This window comes from Bactrocera dorsalis, chromosome 2 (assembly GCF_023373825.1).
Source record: "Bactrocera dorsalis isolate Fly_Bdor chromosome 2, ASM2337382v1, whole genome shotgun sequence".
In the NCBI taxonomy this organism is placed as follows: domain Eukaryota; kingdom Metazoa; phylum Arthropoda; class Insecta; order Diptera; family Tephritidae; genus Bactrocera; species Bactrocera dorsalis.
This window is the reverse complement of record NC_064304.1, coordinates 31,664,910-31,680,715: the sequence shown is the minus strand read 5'-3', so window position 1 is coordinate 31,680,715 and position 15,806 is coordinate 31,664,910. Positions and strand designations below refer to the sequence as shown.

The 15,806-nt window shown below is 35.9% G+C and overlaps 4 protein-coding genes across 13 annotated transcripts in view; 3 read left to right on the top strand and 1 right to left on the bottom strand.

The window, feature by feature from the left end:
* The window catches only part of LOC105231939 (filamin-A), a 109,320-nt gene extending 104,499 nt beyond the window's left edge, over window positions 1–4,821 (top strand). For all 8 annotated transcript variants that reach the window (XM_049449644.1, XM_049449645.1, XM_049449646.1 and 5 more), the window contains 5 exons: window positions 318–458; window positions 1,318–1,487; window positions 1,586–2,894; window positions 2,967–3,482; window positions 3,569–4,821. In XM_049449644.1, the coding sequence (XP_049305601.1) occupies window positions 318–458; window positions 1,318–1,487; window positions 1,586–2,894; window positions 2,967–3,482; window positions 3,569–3,960 (2,528 nt within the window). In that variant the 3' untranslated portion in view covers window positions 3,961–4,821. The remainder of the gene's footprint in view (window positions 1–317; window positions 459–1,317; window positions 1,488–1,585; window positions 2,895–2,966; window positions 3,483–3,568) is intronic.
* Window positions 4,822–5,291: 470 nt separating this feature from the next.
* Window positions 5,292–12,137, top strand: LOC105231866 (CDP-diacylglycerol--glycerol-3-phosphate 3-phosphatidyltransferase, mitochondrial). 3 transcript variants are annotated; one of them, XM_029552657.2, is made up of 6 exons: window positions 5,292–5,429; window positions 5,511–5,587; window positions 10,032–10,893; window positions 10,955–11,163; window positions 11,233–11,399; window positions 11,468–12,137. In XM_029552657.2, the coding sequence occupies exons 2-6, from the start codon at window positions 5,558–5,560 to the stop codon at window positions 11,718–11,720; spliced, it is 1,521 nt and encodes a 506-aa protein (XP_029408517.2). In that variant the 5' UTR covers window positions 5,292–5,429; window positions 5,511–5,557; the 3' UTR covers window positions 11,721–12,137. The 3 variants fall into 3 exon arrangements, with proteins under 3 accessions (XP_029408517.2, XP_029408518.2, XP_011211657.2); XM_029552658.2 differs by having other exon boundaries at window positions 5,415–5,429; window positions 5,511–5,615; XM_011213355.4 differs by lacking the exons at window positions 5,292–5,429; window positions 5,511–5,587 and adding an exon at window positions 9,751–9,928.
* LOC105231867 (uncharacterized) lies at window positions 5,671–9,464 on the bottom strand. Its single transcript, XM_011213358.4, has 3 exons — window positions 9,173–9,464; window positions 8,276–9,117; window positions 5,671–8,214 (listed from the first exon to the last, which is right to left on the bottom strand). The coding sequence occupies exons 1-3, from the start codon at window positions 9,245–9,247 to the stop codon at window positions 6,933–6,935; spliced, it is 2,199 nt and encodes a 732-aa protein (XP_011211660.2). The 5' UTR covers window positions 9,248–9,464; the 3' UTR covers window positions 5,671–6,932.
* A 478-nt stretch (window positions 12,138–12,615) lies between the features above and the next one.
* LOC105231865 (uncharacterized) overlaps window positions 12,616–15,806 on the top strand; it is a 99,199-nt gene continuing 96,008 nt past the window's right edge. Inside the window, exons 1-2 of the mRNA XM_011213354.4 lie at window positions 12,616–12,792; window positions 14,015–15,108. Coding sequence (XP_011211656.2) covers window positions 14,673–15,108 — 436 coding nt within the window. The 5' untranslated portion in view covers window positions 12,616–12,792; window positions 14,015–14,672. The remainder of the gene's footprint in view (window positions 12,793–14,014; window positions 15,109–15,806) is intronic.

The window sequence follows — 15,806 nt, the reverse complement described above, 5'->3', positions numbered from 1 at the left end:
ATTTTTTAATAAGCAAACATTTGCAGAAGAAAACATAGCAATAAAAACGGACATTAATTAAATGGTATTAGAGCTGATAAAATATGCAAGAAAAAGCAATATTTAATATATTTCGCACTCATATGCCTAAAAAATTTATGAAATTCTTATTTATTGAAATTTATTCTAAAAAAAAGAACTTAAATATTAATTATTAATATTAATTTTCGTTGCATAAGAATTTAAAATGTATACTTAAAAATAATTTTATTTTACAATCTCAAAAAAATTTTCAATTTAAATAATTATAATTTATTTTTTAATTCTATTTTTTACAGCCGAAGTCAAAATGCCCAGCGGTAAAGTTGACAAGCCTGTCATTCAAGACAATCGTGATGGTACAGTGTCAATCAAATATGAACCCAAGGAGGAGGGCACACACGAGCTGGTCGTGAAATATAATGGCGAGCCCGTACAAGGTAATTACAACTACCATATTTATTTGTATGTTATGATCCATTTCGGCCTAGGGAACCCTTTTTTTTTTAAGAAAAAATACAGAATCTTCAAATTTAATGGTGAATGTTTATTATCATTCGAAAAAAAAACATTGTTTGGCATTTATTTTTCGAAGATTATCTCTTTCAACTGTTGGTCGCGGCTACGTCTTAGATGGTCCATCCGTTGAGTGCAATTTCCGATTACGCTTTCGAGCATTTCGACTGGTAACTGGTGAATGATACGCGTGCTTTTTTGTTTCTAGACCGAAATCATAGCGGAATTGTCCGCATAGACTTTAGATTTTACTTATCCTCACAGGAAAAAGTCTAACGGTGTGATAGCACACGATATTTGTGGCCAATCGACCGGTCCAAAACGTGAAATTATCTGCTCAACGAAGTGTTCGATTGATTGGTTCCATTGATTGGTGCGATGTGTGGGAAGTGGCGCCGAGAACGCGAGCTTCAATTTCAAGCAATTTCAATCTACGGTTAGAGAATAATGGACCGATGACTCCACCGGCCACCAAACCGTTGTTTTTAGTGAATGAAATGGTAGCTCTTGAATCTCTTGAGGTTGCTCTTCTTGGAACTTTTCAAGAGCCCTTAGTTCTTGTATAAGCTCTATTTTGTAAGCTTTCAATTTAAGTTCTTGATGTAAAATGCGCCAAGTCGTTCCATATGTCAGTCCAAGTTGCTGCGAACAGTTCTGAATATAGAGCTCATAAAATCCCATAAATATCATAAGTTATTTTACGTTGGTTTATTAAGCGTTACCTTTACTTCTACTTTTACGACTTTGTCCGAAACTAATTTCTCACAATCAATATATTTCCAGGTTCACCTTTCAAATTCCACGTTGATTCCATTACATCTGGTTATGTGACTGCCTACGGACCAGGTCTGACCCATGGTGTTACCGGTGAGCCCGCTAACTTTACCATTTCAACTAAGGGCGCCAGCGCTGGTGGACTCACCATGGCAGTAGAGGGCCCCAGCAAGGCTGATGTAAGTATACGCAACAACAAATCTAACTTAACCGTTATTTGTAGCAAACCACAAACATATAATAATTATTAACAACATAATCATTTCCTCCAACGCAGATCAACTACCATGACAACAAAGACGGTACGGTGTCGGTGCAATATCTGCCCACTGCCCCTGGTGAATATCAAATCTCCGTACGTTTCGGTGACAAACATATCAAGGGTTCGCCGTACTTTGCCAAAATCACCGGTGAGGGTCGCAAACGTAATCAAATCTCGGTTGGTTCCTGCTCGGAGGTCACCATGCCCGGTGAGATTACCGATGATGATTTGCGCGCATTAAACGCTTCCATACAAGCGCCAAGTGGTTTGGAGGAACCGTGTTTCCTTAAGCGCATGCCTACCGGTAACATTGGCATCTCGTTTACACCACGTGAGATCGGTGTGCATATGGTGTCGGTGAAGCGCATGGGCACACATATTGCCAACTCGCCATTCAAGGTCGATGTTTGCGAACGCGAGGTGGGCGATGCAAAGAAAGTTAAGGTTTCCGGTACTGGTTTAACGGAGGGTAAAACACACACTGAGAATGTTTTCGCCGTGGACACACGCAATGCCGGTTATGGTGGTCTGTCCGTATCAATTGAAGGCCCTAGCAAAGCGGAAATCCAATGTACCGATAAAGATGATGGTACACTAAATATTTCATACATGCCCACGGAGCCAGGCTACTATATTGTGAATTTGAAATTCGCCGATCATCACGTCGAAGGCTCACCATTCACTGTAAAGGTCACTGGTGAGGGTAGCAATCGCAAACGTGAGAAGATCCAACGTGAACGCGATGCTGTACCGGTGACCGAAATCGGCAGCAAATGCAAGTTGACTTTTAAGATGCCCGGCATCACATCGTTCGATCTTATGGCCTGTGTAACTTCGCCAAGCAATGTGACTGAAGATGCCGAGATTCAAGAAGTTGAAGATGGTCTCTACTCAGTGCATTTCATACCGAAAGAGTTGGGCGTACACACCGTTTCCGTGCGCTACAAGGACATGCACATCCCCGGCTCACCCTTCCAGTTTACAGTGGGTCCTTTACGCGACTCTGGCAGCCATTTGGTTAAGGCCGGCGGTTCGGGCTTGGAACGCGGTATCGTTGGTGAATCAGCGGAATTCAATGTATGGACACGTGAAGCTGGTGGCGGTTCATTGGCCATCTCCGTAGAGGGTCCCAGCAAAGCTGAAATCGACTTTAAAGATCGCAAAGATGGTTCATGCGATGTCTCCTATAAGGTTACCGAACCTGGTGAATATCGTATCGGCTTGAAATTCAATGATCGCCACATACCTGACTCACCATTCAAAGTATACATTTCCCCCGACGCCGGTGATGCGCACAAATTGGAAGTGCAACAGTTCCCACAAGGTGAGCATACAACAACAAAACTAAAAACTTTTAACAAAATATTTAACTTTCACGCACTTTTAATCTAAACAGGCAACATCCAAGCCGATGCCCCCTATCAATTCATGGTGCGCAAGAACGGCGCCAAGGGCACACTCGACGCCAAGATCGTTGCACCATCTGGCACCGACGACGATTGCTTCATCCAAAGCATCGACAGCGAAATGTATTCGGTACGTTTCTATCCACGTGAGAATGGCATTCATGCCATACATGTCAAATTCAACGGCGTACACATACCCGGTTCACCATTCAGAATCAAGGTTGGCAAGGATGTGGCCGATCCAGCTGCCGTACACGCCACTGGCGCCGGTTTGGATGAAGTAAAGACTGGCCACAAGGCCGACTTTATTATAAACACCTGCAATGCCGGTGTCGGCACGCTAACCGTTTCGATTGACGGCCCCTCAAAGGTTGCCATGGACTGTACCGAAGTGGAGGAGGGCTACAAAGTGCGCTACACACCACTCTTGCCGGGCGATCACTACATTTCAATCAAATACAATCACATGCATATTGTAGGCTCACCGTTCAAGGTGAACTGCATCGGTGAGTCACCAACTATCAAGTCGAAATGACAATACCAACTCTCGAGTTTACAATTTTTTTTACACATTTCCACTTGCATTTTTTAGGCGACAAACTGGCCGATGAGGGCGCACAGGAAACATCCACCGTGTCCGTTGAGACGGTACAGAAGCTGGCCAAGGGCGGCAAGAACGTTGGCGTACATATGCCCACCTTCAAATCGGACGCCTCCAAAATCACATCCAAGGGCATGGGCTTGAAGAAGGCTTACATGGGCAAACAGAACAACTTCACGGTGAATGCCACAGATGCCGGCAACAACATGCTCTTCGTGGGCATGTACGGTCCGAAAGGTCCATGCGAGGAATTCAATGTCAAACACACCGGCCGCAACAATTTCAACGTGAACTATATGGTGCGCGATCGCGGTCAATATATACTAATAGTCAAATGGGGCGAAGAACATATTCCCGGCTCCCCATTCCAAATCGATGTCTAGGCTAGATGATCAAAGTGTAAAAGTGCCTTACGAACGGTGCAATTATCATTATTATTATTATGATTTTTTTAATAGAAACATAAAGCAGACGCACAAGTAAAAGTGAAGAACAAAAACAACAACAACATGCAGCGTTAGCGCGCATATATGTATGTATTGTATGTAGCAGTAAAGTCGAAAAGAAATTTATCATTTACCCAACATAAATACATAGCCAAAACACATTATCAGCCGCTGGTAGAAGCGAATGAGTTCGACGAAGTTTGTAGCACAAATTCAAATTTCAAAAAAGAAATCTCATTTCTACAATTTCTGTTTTTTGTTTTGTATTTTCATCGCGCTTTTGTGTTGCCTTTGGAAATTATTTCTATTAAAGCATACATATCTATTTATTAAGTTAACTGGAATCTTCAAAAAGTCTATGTAAATAAAATTCGGACAATTCATTAATTAGACGAATTAAATCATAAAAAATATATATTAAAAAAAATAATAACGAGATATTGCCATTTTTGGATAGCGAATACATTTTGTTGTTCCCAAAAAGAAAATTAAAAATAAAAATAAAGTAAAAAATTTGCTGCTTTGTGAAATTAAACGTAATAATTATAAATGTTACGTAACGTATGTCCTATTTCATTGCTTATTTATAATGAGAGTAATTGTTTTTTAAGATAATGATTTACATAAATGTTCGAGCTGAGTAAATACTTTTTATTATCCATTGAATAATATTATATTATATTATTATTATTATTACTATTATTATGTACGTGTTGTTTTTTATTTTATTTTCAACAAATCATTTGAATTAAAGGAAAATAAACTTGCAAATAATAATAAAAAAATTTAAAAATTTAATTTTGCGTTGATTATTTGTGTACTACACTGTGTGGTATTTCTCCACCTGAAATAATAGGCACTTCCTTAATAAAGAGCGATCCATTTCGAGGTTCCCTACTTTTTTAAAGAAAAAACACAGAAACTTCAAATTTAATGGGGAATGTTTATTATCATTCGAAAGAACATTCTTTGGCATTTATTTTTTGAAGATTATCTCTTTCAAATGTTGGCCGCGGCTACGTCTCAGATGGTCCATCCGTTGAGTCCAATTTTCGATGACTCGGTTTGAGTAAAACAGAGATTCATGCACACATAAGTACATATGTACATGTATGTAAACACAACTTCATAGTTATAGAAAATAATACAATTGTTTCTTGAGTAATTTCACGTACTATTCCAGCATAATATTCCCAGAGTGCATTCTGGTTATTGTGCATTCTCTCTCAAAGAGTGCAATGTTTGCAAAAGTACGCGAACGCTAAATAACAACAAACCGGTAGTCATAAAAACAGCTGATTATTTGTTTACTGCTAAAAAATAGTTGAAATTTGTTTCGTGGCAATTAACTATCCATTAAGGTATTGTGCTTTAAGTGGTAAAACTTAAGCTTAAATGGACTGCAGGTTAGAAAGCCTCATATACTCAGCATAACCATAAATAATCGTTGTCATAAACATAACAATTTTTTTGTTAACCTTCAACAGGTGTAGCTGCAAGCAAGTCGTGGGAAAATTGTCACATTTCTTTAAATATGAAGATGAGACCGCGAAAAGCTTTATGGGTGTGTATTTCGACCACGCTATGAAGAGGTGAGTCGTTATTTTAGAAGATATGCTGAGAGCTAAACTCTTATGTTTTCTATTAAAATATACATATGTAAGTAAGAACTCAATAACAACAGCAGAATGAACAGCGTAATGTTGCTCCCCAATATTGTCTTGAAGTTGTTGTGGCTGTAGGTGCATCGTTTAATTCTGCATCAAATAAAAAAAAAATATTTACCTTTTAGATAAGCAAGAGAGACTACCGCACCCACTTTAAAATAAGATCGTTAAGAAAGGAAGGGCTAAGTTCGTATGTAACCGAACATTTTGTATTCTCGCAATTTGCAAATTTCAAATTCGGAAATATACCTTCATTGTTCAACGAAATCGTGAATTAATTACTATAAAATTCGTAAGCTACTAACTAACATACATACATATATTATAGCTCATAGACTCACTTAGCTTTTTTTGCTATATTTTACTTTCTATCAGCAAAATTACATAAAAATCACCCATAAAAATCCGATTTTATCTATTTTTGGCATTACTGCATACTATTAACAGAGAAAAATATTCTCTGAGTTTCATTAAGATACCATCACCAGTAAAGTCAATCGGATGTTAGAAAATCTTGATATTTGATATATGAGGTGTAAAGGAATGTGGGGGCTAAGGAAAGAATTTACCCGATTTCATTCATTTTTGACGTACAGACATATCATTACTAGTAAAGGATTCTCTTCGAATTCTAATTATATACATTCTGCATTGAACGATATATTCGGTAAAAAGTTAGCATAAGGAGGTAACAAAAAAACTAGTCCTGAGGCGGAAATGTTATAATGGTTTGTAAAATATAAATACTCAAATCCATTAGGTGCCGGGCCATGTCAACTTTTTTAAAAATTTCGTCTTTTCCGTTGCTTCTAGCTACTATGAATCCCCTGCATCAAATTACAGTGTTGTATCTTAATTTTGTGCTTAGTTATAGGACCGTATAAAATTTCACATCTCAATGTTCACTCAAGTATCGCTTGCACGGGCAGACGAACGTACAGACAATCACTCTGAATTCTACTCGTCTTATCTTTCTTTAGCTATCGCGACTAGTTTTAGATGATACAAACATATTTGTCCAAGATAACCCGAAAGTTTGTATCGAATGCACTTTCGATAGTCAAATTGGTTGGTTTTTTGTAGCGTTTGTCGAACTCAATATTCAATATTCTTAATATGTCTTTGTATGAAGAAATAAAACACTTAACACATTTTTTACGAACCATTCAATTCAATACACATAGTTTATTTAAAAGACTAAATTAAGGTTAATATAACATGTGGTAAAATGAATTTATGAATTTACAATGTAGTGCTGTCGTCCTGTTGTTCAGATTCATGCAGTTCACCGCAACGGCCAGCCTTTTGCAGTGGATCTTCATCGCTTTCTGAACTCGAGAGCTCGGTCTCGGGTGGACAATAATATATAGTGGAAGTTTTTGGAAATGTCAGACGCCCAATATGGTACTTAAAAAATCTGCGTGCATGCTTTTCTCCAACAACACTGCTCATAAGTTCTTTAGTTACTTGGAAATCGCCATCCATTGAACGCGCCTTACGTTGCGGAGTATATAGCATTATTCGATTTGCTTTCACAGCGCTTTCAAGTGTAGTATTCGAAATGTTGGAACGATAGTCCATTGTTTTATTATTCTTCATGAACCGCCTTTGTTTACGACGTGGTTCGGTAACAGCATGACGCACCCCTATTTTAGAAGTTGCTTTGGTAGGTGTACATGTAACACGTTCTTCTACAGGAGGAGATAATACGATTAACTCTTTAGCAGTTGCAGCACCAGGAATTACTGTTGAACTGAACGCATTTTTAAATTGTGTCTTCATCTTAGGAGTTGCTTCTGAAGAACTCTCTTCAATAGGTGACAGATGGCTAGTGGCTTTCTTGCGCAACGTATGCTGTTTATTTTCTATGCAAGGCGTTGCAGTAGGCGAGCACTCTATATTTTCTTCTACAACTGGTACACGGCTTGGTAGTTGCTTACGCGCAGCAGCAGTATTAAGCGCAGTTGAATTGCAAATATTTTCCGAATGCGCAAGAAAAGTGTTCTCTTTCTCTTCATCGGGTTTTCCATCGAATTTTTTCAAACAACTTTGCTTCGTCATTGATTTGGACTGAGTTTTATTTTTTCTCTCCGCTTTCTTTGTTGTTTTTGCAGTTGACGCAGATTCTTTTACTTCCTTATTTCGAGAACTTCCAGCTAACTTAAATAAGCTGCTATTTGTGCTTTCCGACGAAGTACATGGTGGCGATTTGGACGAGATGCATTTGTCGTTGTTTTCTTTGAGGGTTTTTAAAGATAGTGCTTTAGCTTTTTTAATATCGTTTTCAAATGTTGTGTTATATTCTGAGGAACTATTTTCATTTTTTTGTGTTTTATCGACACGTTTTGATTTGATTGGTTTCGCATTTTTTATTTTATTTGTAGTTAGCAGTGATAATGCCTTCTGGGCAGCTGTGCGTTTTGTAGTGATCTTAGATGGTGCTGTATTGGGAATACTACTTTTTACGGCTTTAGATTTTGTTGGTGTTTCGTACACATTTTCTACCATGGATGTAAATCTATTTCTAATTATAAAAATATATTATTATGAAAATATTTATTATATATTTTTAAAATAAATCTTACCTTTTCTCTTTTTGTAGTAAAGGTTCTTCCGCCGTAGCCACGGTGAGAAATCTGTTTTGGGATTCTCTCACTGATGTCATATCCCGCTTCAAAAAACATCTCCTTTGGAAATTACAATCGGAATCCGAACTAGAACTGTCCTGTCGTGTACAATGATGCTTTTTATTTTGGTTTTCAGAAAAAACAGTTAACTTTCCGTGTTGTTTGTCAATAATTTCTGGTTCTTCAGTACTTGTCATTTTCCAATATTTTGGAGTTTTAATTGAATTTAATTGATATCTGCAACAATTGCAATTATGTAGCTTGTGCGGTTTTGGTTCAACAAAAATTCCATGTGTGCAGCAAGATGTTTGATAATTTTTACATTTTTTGAAACACTGCTTATATTTAGGTTTTCGCATGTGATGGCACTTCTGTACAGATCGTATATAGCGATCATCTTCACAAGACAATGATGAATCAGCATCAGAACTTGATTGTATCTTAGTTTTAGAAATATGTGTACTATGCTGTCGGCGCATCCATCTACCGATTTCTTTTTCAATACGTACAGAATCAAATGTATTCATAACTTTTTCCAGGCCTGTTTTCTTTAATTTTAACTCATGCTCTTTTAATATGGGACGTGTTGAATTTAAAATATCTTGAATTTCCTCCGATTCCATTATAAAAGTAGTCTTTTCTTGCTCTGTTGACTGATTCATTAGTTGGTGATATTCGATATCCTCAAGATCTTCCACTTCCTCTGCTTCATCTGCATCATCGTTTGAGGAATCGTCGTCAAATTCTTTATCAAGTGAATTCACATCGTAAACTTTTCCATCGTCACGTTCAGCTATATTCTACAACAACAAAATCTCATATATTTTTGTACAAGATGGTAAATGATATACGCACTTCTAAAAAACTACTCCACCAAGTGCAGCGTCGATACTCCAATTCTTCCAGAGCATTTTCATTGAAACGACTCATTCTATGAATTAAAACAGATAGATTTTCCAAACAATAACTTTTTAGTGTTTCAGTGTTTCGTATAGGAATTTGCACTGTTTCGGTATTTTTCAAATTTATAAAATGATGCGCGCTAATAGAGATGCCACTATTTGCTATTTGGATGTGTTATACTGTTATAAGCTATTTATTATACTTTGAATAATATTGCAATATTCTACGAAATTAATATAATTTCAATTCAATCACAAAATATGGCATCAAGTCCAACATATATTCGAGAAAAGTTCGAGCTTAAATGCTTTTGTAGGAGCTCGTTCACATTTGTTTCCAAAATTCTTGTAAGAAATTTGTTTTATTCGAATTATAATGGCAACCGGAACGATAACCCGAACAAGAATGTGCTGCCATACTGTTTATTAAGAGAATAAATACTTCTATTCCTCGAAATCGAACTATTGTTTACTGTTTTCTTTTTTTATTTGGTAACGTTGGCAACTGGGTGTATTTGGGTTAGTGTATGCAGTCAGCTGATTAATGCAATTGAAACGTGCAATTCCCAAATACAATGCTTAGTAGCAAATAAGCTTTTGAAAATACTATCAAAAATAATTTATAATTAATGACATCCTGAAAATATATTTTAATAAGCTGCACAAAGTCATGTAAAATTAGAAATTTAACTGTTCAGAACTGATATCAGTAAGGATTGTGTTTGATTTTGGTTTTGAACATTACATTTGTGGCTCGTCGTATTTATTTATTTATTTAAAGTAAAATAAAATATTAAAAATACATATTTTAGTTAATAATGTGGCACTTACGACGTTTTTTCACGCAATTTGCTGAAGAAATCAGCTCACCTACCGATTTAATTAGCTGCTTGCAGCAAACGCCTCAGAAGATACATAACAGTTTTGGCGGTTATCGTAATCTCGATAGCTTAACATGGCTACACAATGCAGCACCATGTTTTCCGCTCCGCGGTGAACAAATTCAAATAATTCATGAGCCGCATCACTTCTATGAAACGCTCGTGCAACGTAGTGCGGCAGCTCGAGAGCGTATTGTACTAGCCAGTCTATATCTGGGTACAGGTCAATTGGAAAACGCTTTCGTACAAACATTACGTAGCAGCTTACAACAACAATCCTCACTGCATGTCAATGTACTATTGGACTTTACGCGCGGTACCCGTGGGGAAGTCAACTCCAAAACGATGCTTTTGCCGCTTTTACGAGATTTTGGCGACCAGATGAGATTATCACTTTATCATACACCAGATTTACGTGGTATGACGAAAAGATTAGCTCCACCACGTTGGAATGAGTTACTCGGGCTGCAACACATGAAAGTTTATCTCTTCGATGACGCTGTTCTTATATCGGGAGCGAATTTGTCAAATGATTATTTCACGAATCGTCAAGATCGTTATATACTCATTGAAGATAAACCACTTGCAGATTTTTATGCACAGTTTATTGCTAGAGTGCAGGAATTTAGTTTGGCTGTTAATAAAAATGCACAGGAAGAATTGCATAAAGATGGAAAAATTCTACCATATGAAGGTGTAAAAGAAGAATTCATTATGCACGCAAAACAGCGTATATCTGATTTTATGAAGGATACCTACATTCAGCAGCAGAAAATAGTGGAGGAACAGAAAGGTTTTGAAATATCTTTTGTACATAAAAACTTTTATTTAAAATACTTTTAATTTCATTTTAGGTGCTGATACGTGGATATTCCCGCTGGTTGAAATGGGTCAAATAGGTATTCACCACGACAGCCTTGTGACTAAGCAACTCCTATCATCGCCAATTGAAGGTTCCCGCCTAAAACTTGCCACCGGTTATTTTAATTTAACTCAGGAATACATGGATACCTTGGCTAGTAATTGTTTGGCTCAGTGCAGTATTCTAATGGCCCATCCTAATGTATGACCATCGTATAATTTCCATTCAACAGTCGTTTTTATATACTAATACTGTTTATTTCTTTTTAAGGCCAACGGGTTTCAAGGTGCTAGTGGTCCAGCTGGTGGTATACCAGCGGCCTACACATTAATAGCAAAGAAGTTTTACGAAAACCTTGTGCAACTGAAGCAAAATCATCGTGTGAACTTTTTTGAGTATGAAAAAGAAGGTTGGACCTATCATGCCAAAGGATTATGGTAAAAACTAAAATGAAAAAAAAAATTAAAAAGGTTATGTGTAGAAATAAAAAAAAAAAATATTTTAGGTATTATCTGCCAGGCACTTCATTTCCTAATGCTACGCTGATTGGCTCTTCAAACTTTGGCGAACGTTCTGTGAATCGAGATCTTGAAACACAAGTGTGCCTAGTTACCACAAACGATGGATTGGCAGAACGCTTACAATGCGAAGCTGACCGACTCTTTAGTTCTTCAAGTACTGCAGAGAATGAAATTACCTTAAGACCTGTACCTCATTGGGTACAAGCTGTAGTTAAAGTATTTAGAAATTTCTTTTAAGTGGTGGCCAATGTCTACAATAGACATTTGGTAACAATGCTGTACTGTCACAGGCATAAAGGACTCTGGGAACAACTTTAAGTTAAGGAGTGTGAATTTAATAGCCACCCCCAAATTATAAAAAAAATTGCTTTGCTGAATTTTATATAAATTTGAGGATAAGTTAGCTTTATCTCCGATATTATCTATTTTTGTACTATGTGTATAGTCTTTATTGGAGTTAGTTGCACAACAAACATGTTGGATATAGCAATTTTTTTCAAAATATTTTAATATACTACAATATTTTTTTCTTTTTAAATATGGTTTTCTTATATACGGTTTCAAATATCTGTTTATATTTATGGAGTTTGTATGTCGAAAAGCCCAAATTTAATACTTGTATGAAATAATAAATAATTACGATTTTAATTGCTACATACATTGGTATTTATAAATTATGCTAAATTGCAGTTTAAGAAGTGGCAATCGGTAGAGTAATGACTACATAGATTCCTGCATTTTAAATTTTGTGAAATTCGTAATTTAACATAAATTAATAAATAAAATCGATTCTAGTTAACTATCGATTTATCTGATTTTCGATAAGTGCCTTTTATTGTAATAGATTTGGAATGGTAAAAGATGCTAAACACAGCTGTGAAATCGAGACTGCCATTATTACTGAAAACGTTTTATAATTACATTCGGCGCAAGGGAAATATATTTTAATTAAAATATATATATTTTTGGTTGTTAAGTTGAAAGTTTTATCATGTTTATTCCCTATTCATTTATTTTGCTTTTAAGATACTTTCATTTCTGCTCAAATGAAAATTTAGGACGGCAGCACTGGCTGTGAAGCAATGTAAAAGAAACTGAAAAAATGTCTCGACAACGATTGCAAGATCGGCTGTAGCGGCATTTGGCTAGTTTGATTTGCGTTGTTCGATTGGTGAGGTTATTTTGTTTTGTACGGTAGTGCGCGTAATTGAAGTTGGTATGTGCGAGAACGTTAAATACATCGCTTTCGAAAATATTAAGTGGAATTTAATAATATTTCTTCATATGAATCTTAAATAATACTATTCAGGTAATTGTGTAAAAAAAGTGTTGATCAGAGAGTTATTAAATCTTATTCGAATTTTAGTTTAAAACGTAATAGGCGCCCTTGAAAAAGTGGCCGCATAACGGTATATACGAAGGAAGTACGAAAATAAAAATAAACTGTAAAGAAGCTTATTGAAAAGTGGTTTGAATTATGGATTCTGGAACTTTATTGGCACAATATGATTCGGATTGTTCAAGTGGAAGTGTTTTGTGTAATAAACGTAAAATTTAATCGTCGTAATGTTCCCTTAATTATTAATACTAACAGCAGGATGCAATCACTGCCTTCTTCGCACGCTCAAAAATTGCATCAATAGAAAAAATAAAATAAACAATTACATAAATGAAAGTGCTTGATAAAAAAAATTGTAATAAGGAATAGAAATAAAAATTATAAAAAAAATTTGAACACTAATTGACTGCAACCAAACTGCTTTAAGAGCAAGGATCCCAATATGTGTTAACTGACAATATAATATTTTAAAGTGATAAAATCGTACGCATAATCTAACACGTAAAATATTTTTACAATTCTCTATAAACAATAATTAAATCACAGCTTACAAAACCTTCTTTCGTGTATGTAAAGAATCAAAATATAATAAGTAAACGCTAGGCCTCCTTAATAACCATACTTGTGCATTCACTTATTTTAAGTTGTGCATAAATGTACATAAGTGCATTGAGCGCGCACATTTATGTTTTTTAAGTAATACCCGCATATTGCTCACACATGTTTTGATAAATAGAATGTGACTTCAGTGTGTAAATAGTGTGTTTGTATACTACTTAACAGTGTTTTAAATAAATTGTTTTCTTTTTGCGATGCATGTAAAATAAATGATATAAAATGTGGAATTATTGTGTTGCGCAATTGCTAATGATATGTGTAGAATAATAAAATAAGCAACTTATGACTATTAAAAACCCCACAATCGTATTTTCAAAATAATATGCTAATCAAAATCATTTAAAAAGGAGTCACAGTTCTCAAAAAAGTAGTAGATATATTATGCTTTATTAAACATGTTTAAATGTTAGTACTTCTACCTCTTTTTATTACGGACTTAATTTTCTTAAGCACTGAAATGCACCCCACGCATTGGGCTAAACAATTGGCACAGAGTTAATTCGTGACTGGTGTTTCTTTTTTCTTCTTTACATTCGATTAATTCTTACTAATTAAAGATTTGTATTTCTTGCAGATTCGATGCGGATCTTATGCGCTTACGCGGTGCTTTTGTTTACATTTGCTAGCTAGTGCGGTATTGTGATTTCAAGTAAATTTTTAGCAATACGACACATTTATATGCCAAATAAATTTTGACATCATGCCAATCTTTGTAATGGAACCGATATATCAAATGTGCTATTGTTATCGAGACTTAATTAAAAAGCCTGTGAATAGAAAATAAGTGTCACGCTGAAATAAAGTACTTGATCAAATGAATCAAGCGACTAACGAATTTCGATCAAGTGAAGTCCACCTACACATATAACAAAAATATATTTGTGACAACATCCGCTTACTACGAAACCGTTTTTGTGTAGTTTTACTAAGCTGTATTTGTGTGTGTTTGCTTTTGTCACAATTGATCGCATTATTAATTGCAGCCATAATTTGCCAACATAAATTCAATTAAACTTACTAATTGCTCCATTCGCCCAACTTTTGTTAAGTGAATATGTATGAGCTAGACGAAAGATAATTGCAAGTGTCACGCTACTTTATGAAAAAGGTCAATTACAAATAAAAGAAAAAAACAAACGTACATAACTACATATGTTTTTGTGTAAACATTTGTGTTGGTAAGTGTGTTGGGCAAATTTTGTGTAAATTGAAAAAAAGAAAGTGCCGGAAAAATGTATACGAAACGCCCACCTATTAAAGAGCTCCATCCTAAACGTAAAGTAAATTGCTGTCAGGAGTCGAATTTAGTGTTGCTGCCTTGTGCTGTAAGTAGAAAACATGGTGGTATAGGTGCCCCAATGTATGTGACATTTTTGATATTGTGTTGCGCCAGTAATTTCGATCTGGCCAAAGCGCGGGCGTCTGGTACGAACCCTGCCGCCACAGCAGATATATCTGCTACGACGCTTACAGCATCAACTGCACATGCGAATCACAAGCAACATCATCGTAGTACACTACAATACGCGCACAATAATTTTACCCATTTGCAAGAAAGAAGTGCAACGGATTTTACGGTGGAAAAGGGTGGCGTTAGCGCTGGTAGCAGTATGCCAGATGTTGCGGTACCTTTGGCGGCTCGTACGCCAGATGCCCGAACAAATGCAGGTGAGTTTGATTGAAATTTATTATTTTAATTATAACTTATTAGTAGCTAAGTTTCTAATCAAAATACGGGAAATTATATCGATAAGAATATAAAAAGCTTGATTTAGACTTAAATACCAATGTCATTGAAAAATTAGAATACAAATAATAGCCCCCTTCTGTAGTAGTGTTAATTCATGAACTTCCCCAAAGTACAACCAGCTTTATGGCTATATAAAAATATGTTTATGCGCTTACACATGCGTGCAAGCAAGTGCATTACTAAAATAAACAAACAGTAACAATTGTGCGGTGCATCTATGGTGTCAGTATATGTACATACAAGCAGATGTAATGCCTCAATTCAATCATGTTGCAGCTACTCGTGTACAAACATGGATTGCAGCAGGCATGTTGTAATTCCTTTTGCTATTCAGTTTTATTTTGTCACACTTCTCATACAAAATGCAACTGGGCAACAGCGCGACTGCAACAGTCACAACAACAAAAACAATAAATACTACAACACAGCAGAGGAAAACCGCTGGAATAATTGCTTTGTCATTTACATTAAAATCGTGACGTGATCACGGCCATAATGCCAGGCAAAAGCCCCATGAACTGCAGCAATGCGTCGTCGTATATAAATATCAAATCAAAATTGACAGGAAGGCAGAACGACATGTAAAAATTTGTATATCTATACTAACATACATAGG

Bases quoted from the DNA above. Each gene is read 5' to 3' on its own strand.
- LOC105231866 (XM_029552657.2), top strand. From the start codon at position 5,558: ATGAAGATGAGACCGCGAAAAGCTTTATGG. The intron at 11,164-11,232 runs GTATGACCATCG...TTTCTTTTTAAG, and splicing joins TTCTAATGGCCCATCCTAAT to GCCAACGGGTTTCAAGGTGC. The intron at 11,400-11,467 runs GTAAAAACTAAA...AAAATATTTTAG, and splicing joins TATCATGCCAAAGGATTATG to GTATTATCTGCCAGGCACTT.
- LOC105231867 (XM_011213358.4), bottom strand. From the start codon at position 9,247: ATGAGTCGTTTCAATGAAAATGCTCTGGAAGAATTGGAGTATCGACGC. The intron at 9,118-9,172 runs GTGCGTATATCA...TTGTTGTTGTAG, and splicing joins GGTGGAGTAGTTTTTTAGAA to AATATAGCTGAACGTGACGA. The intron at 8,215-8,275 runs GTAAGATTTATT...TTTTATAATTAG, and splicing joins TTACTACAAAAAGAGAAAAG to AAATAGATTTACATCCATGG.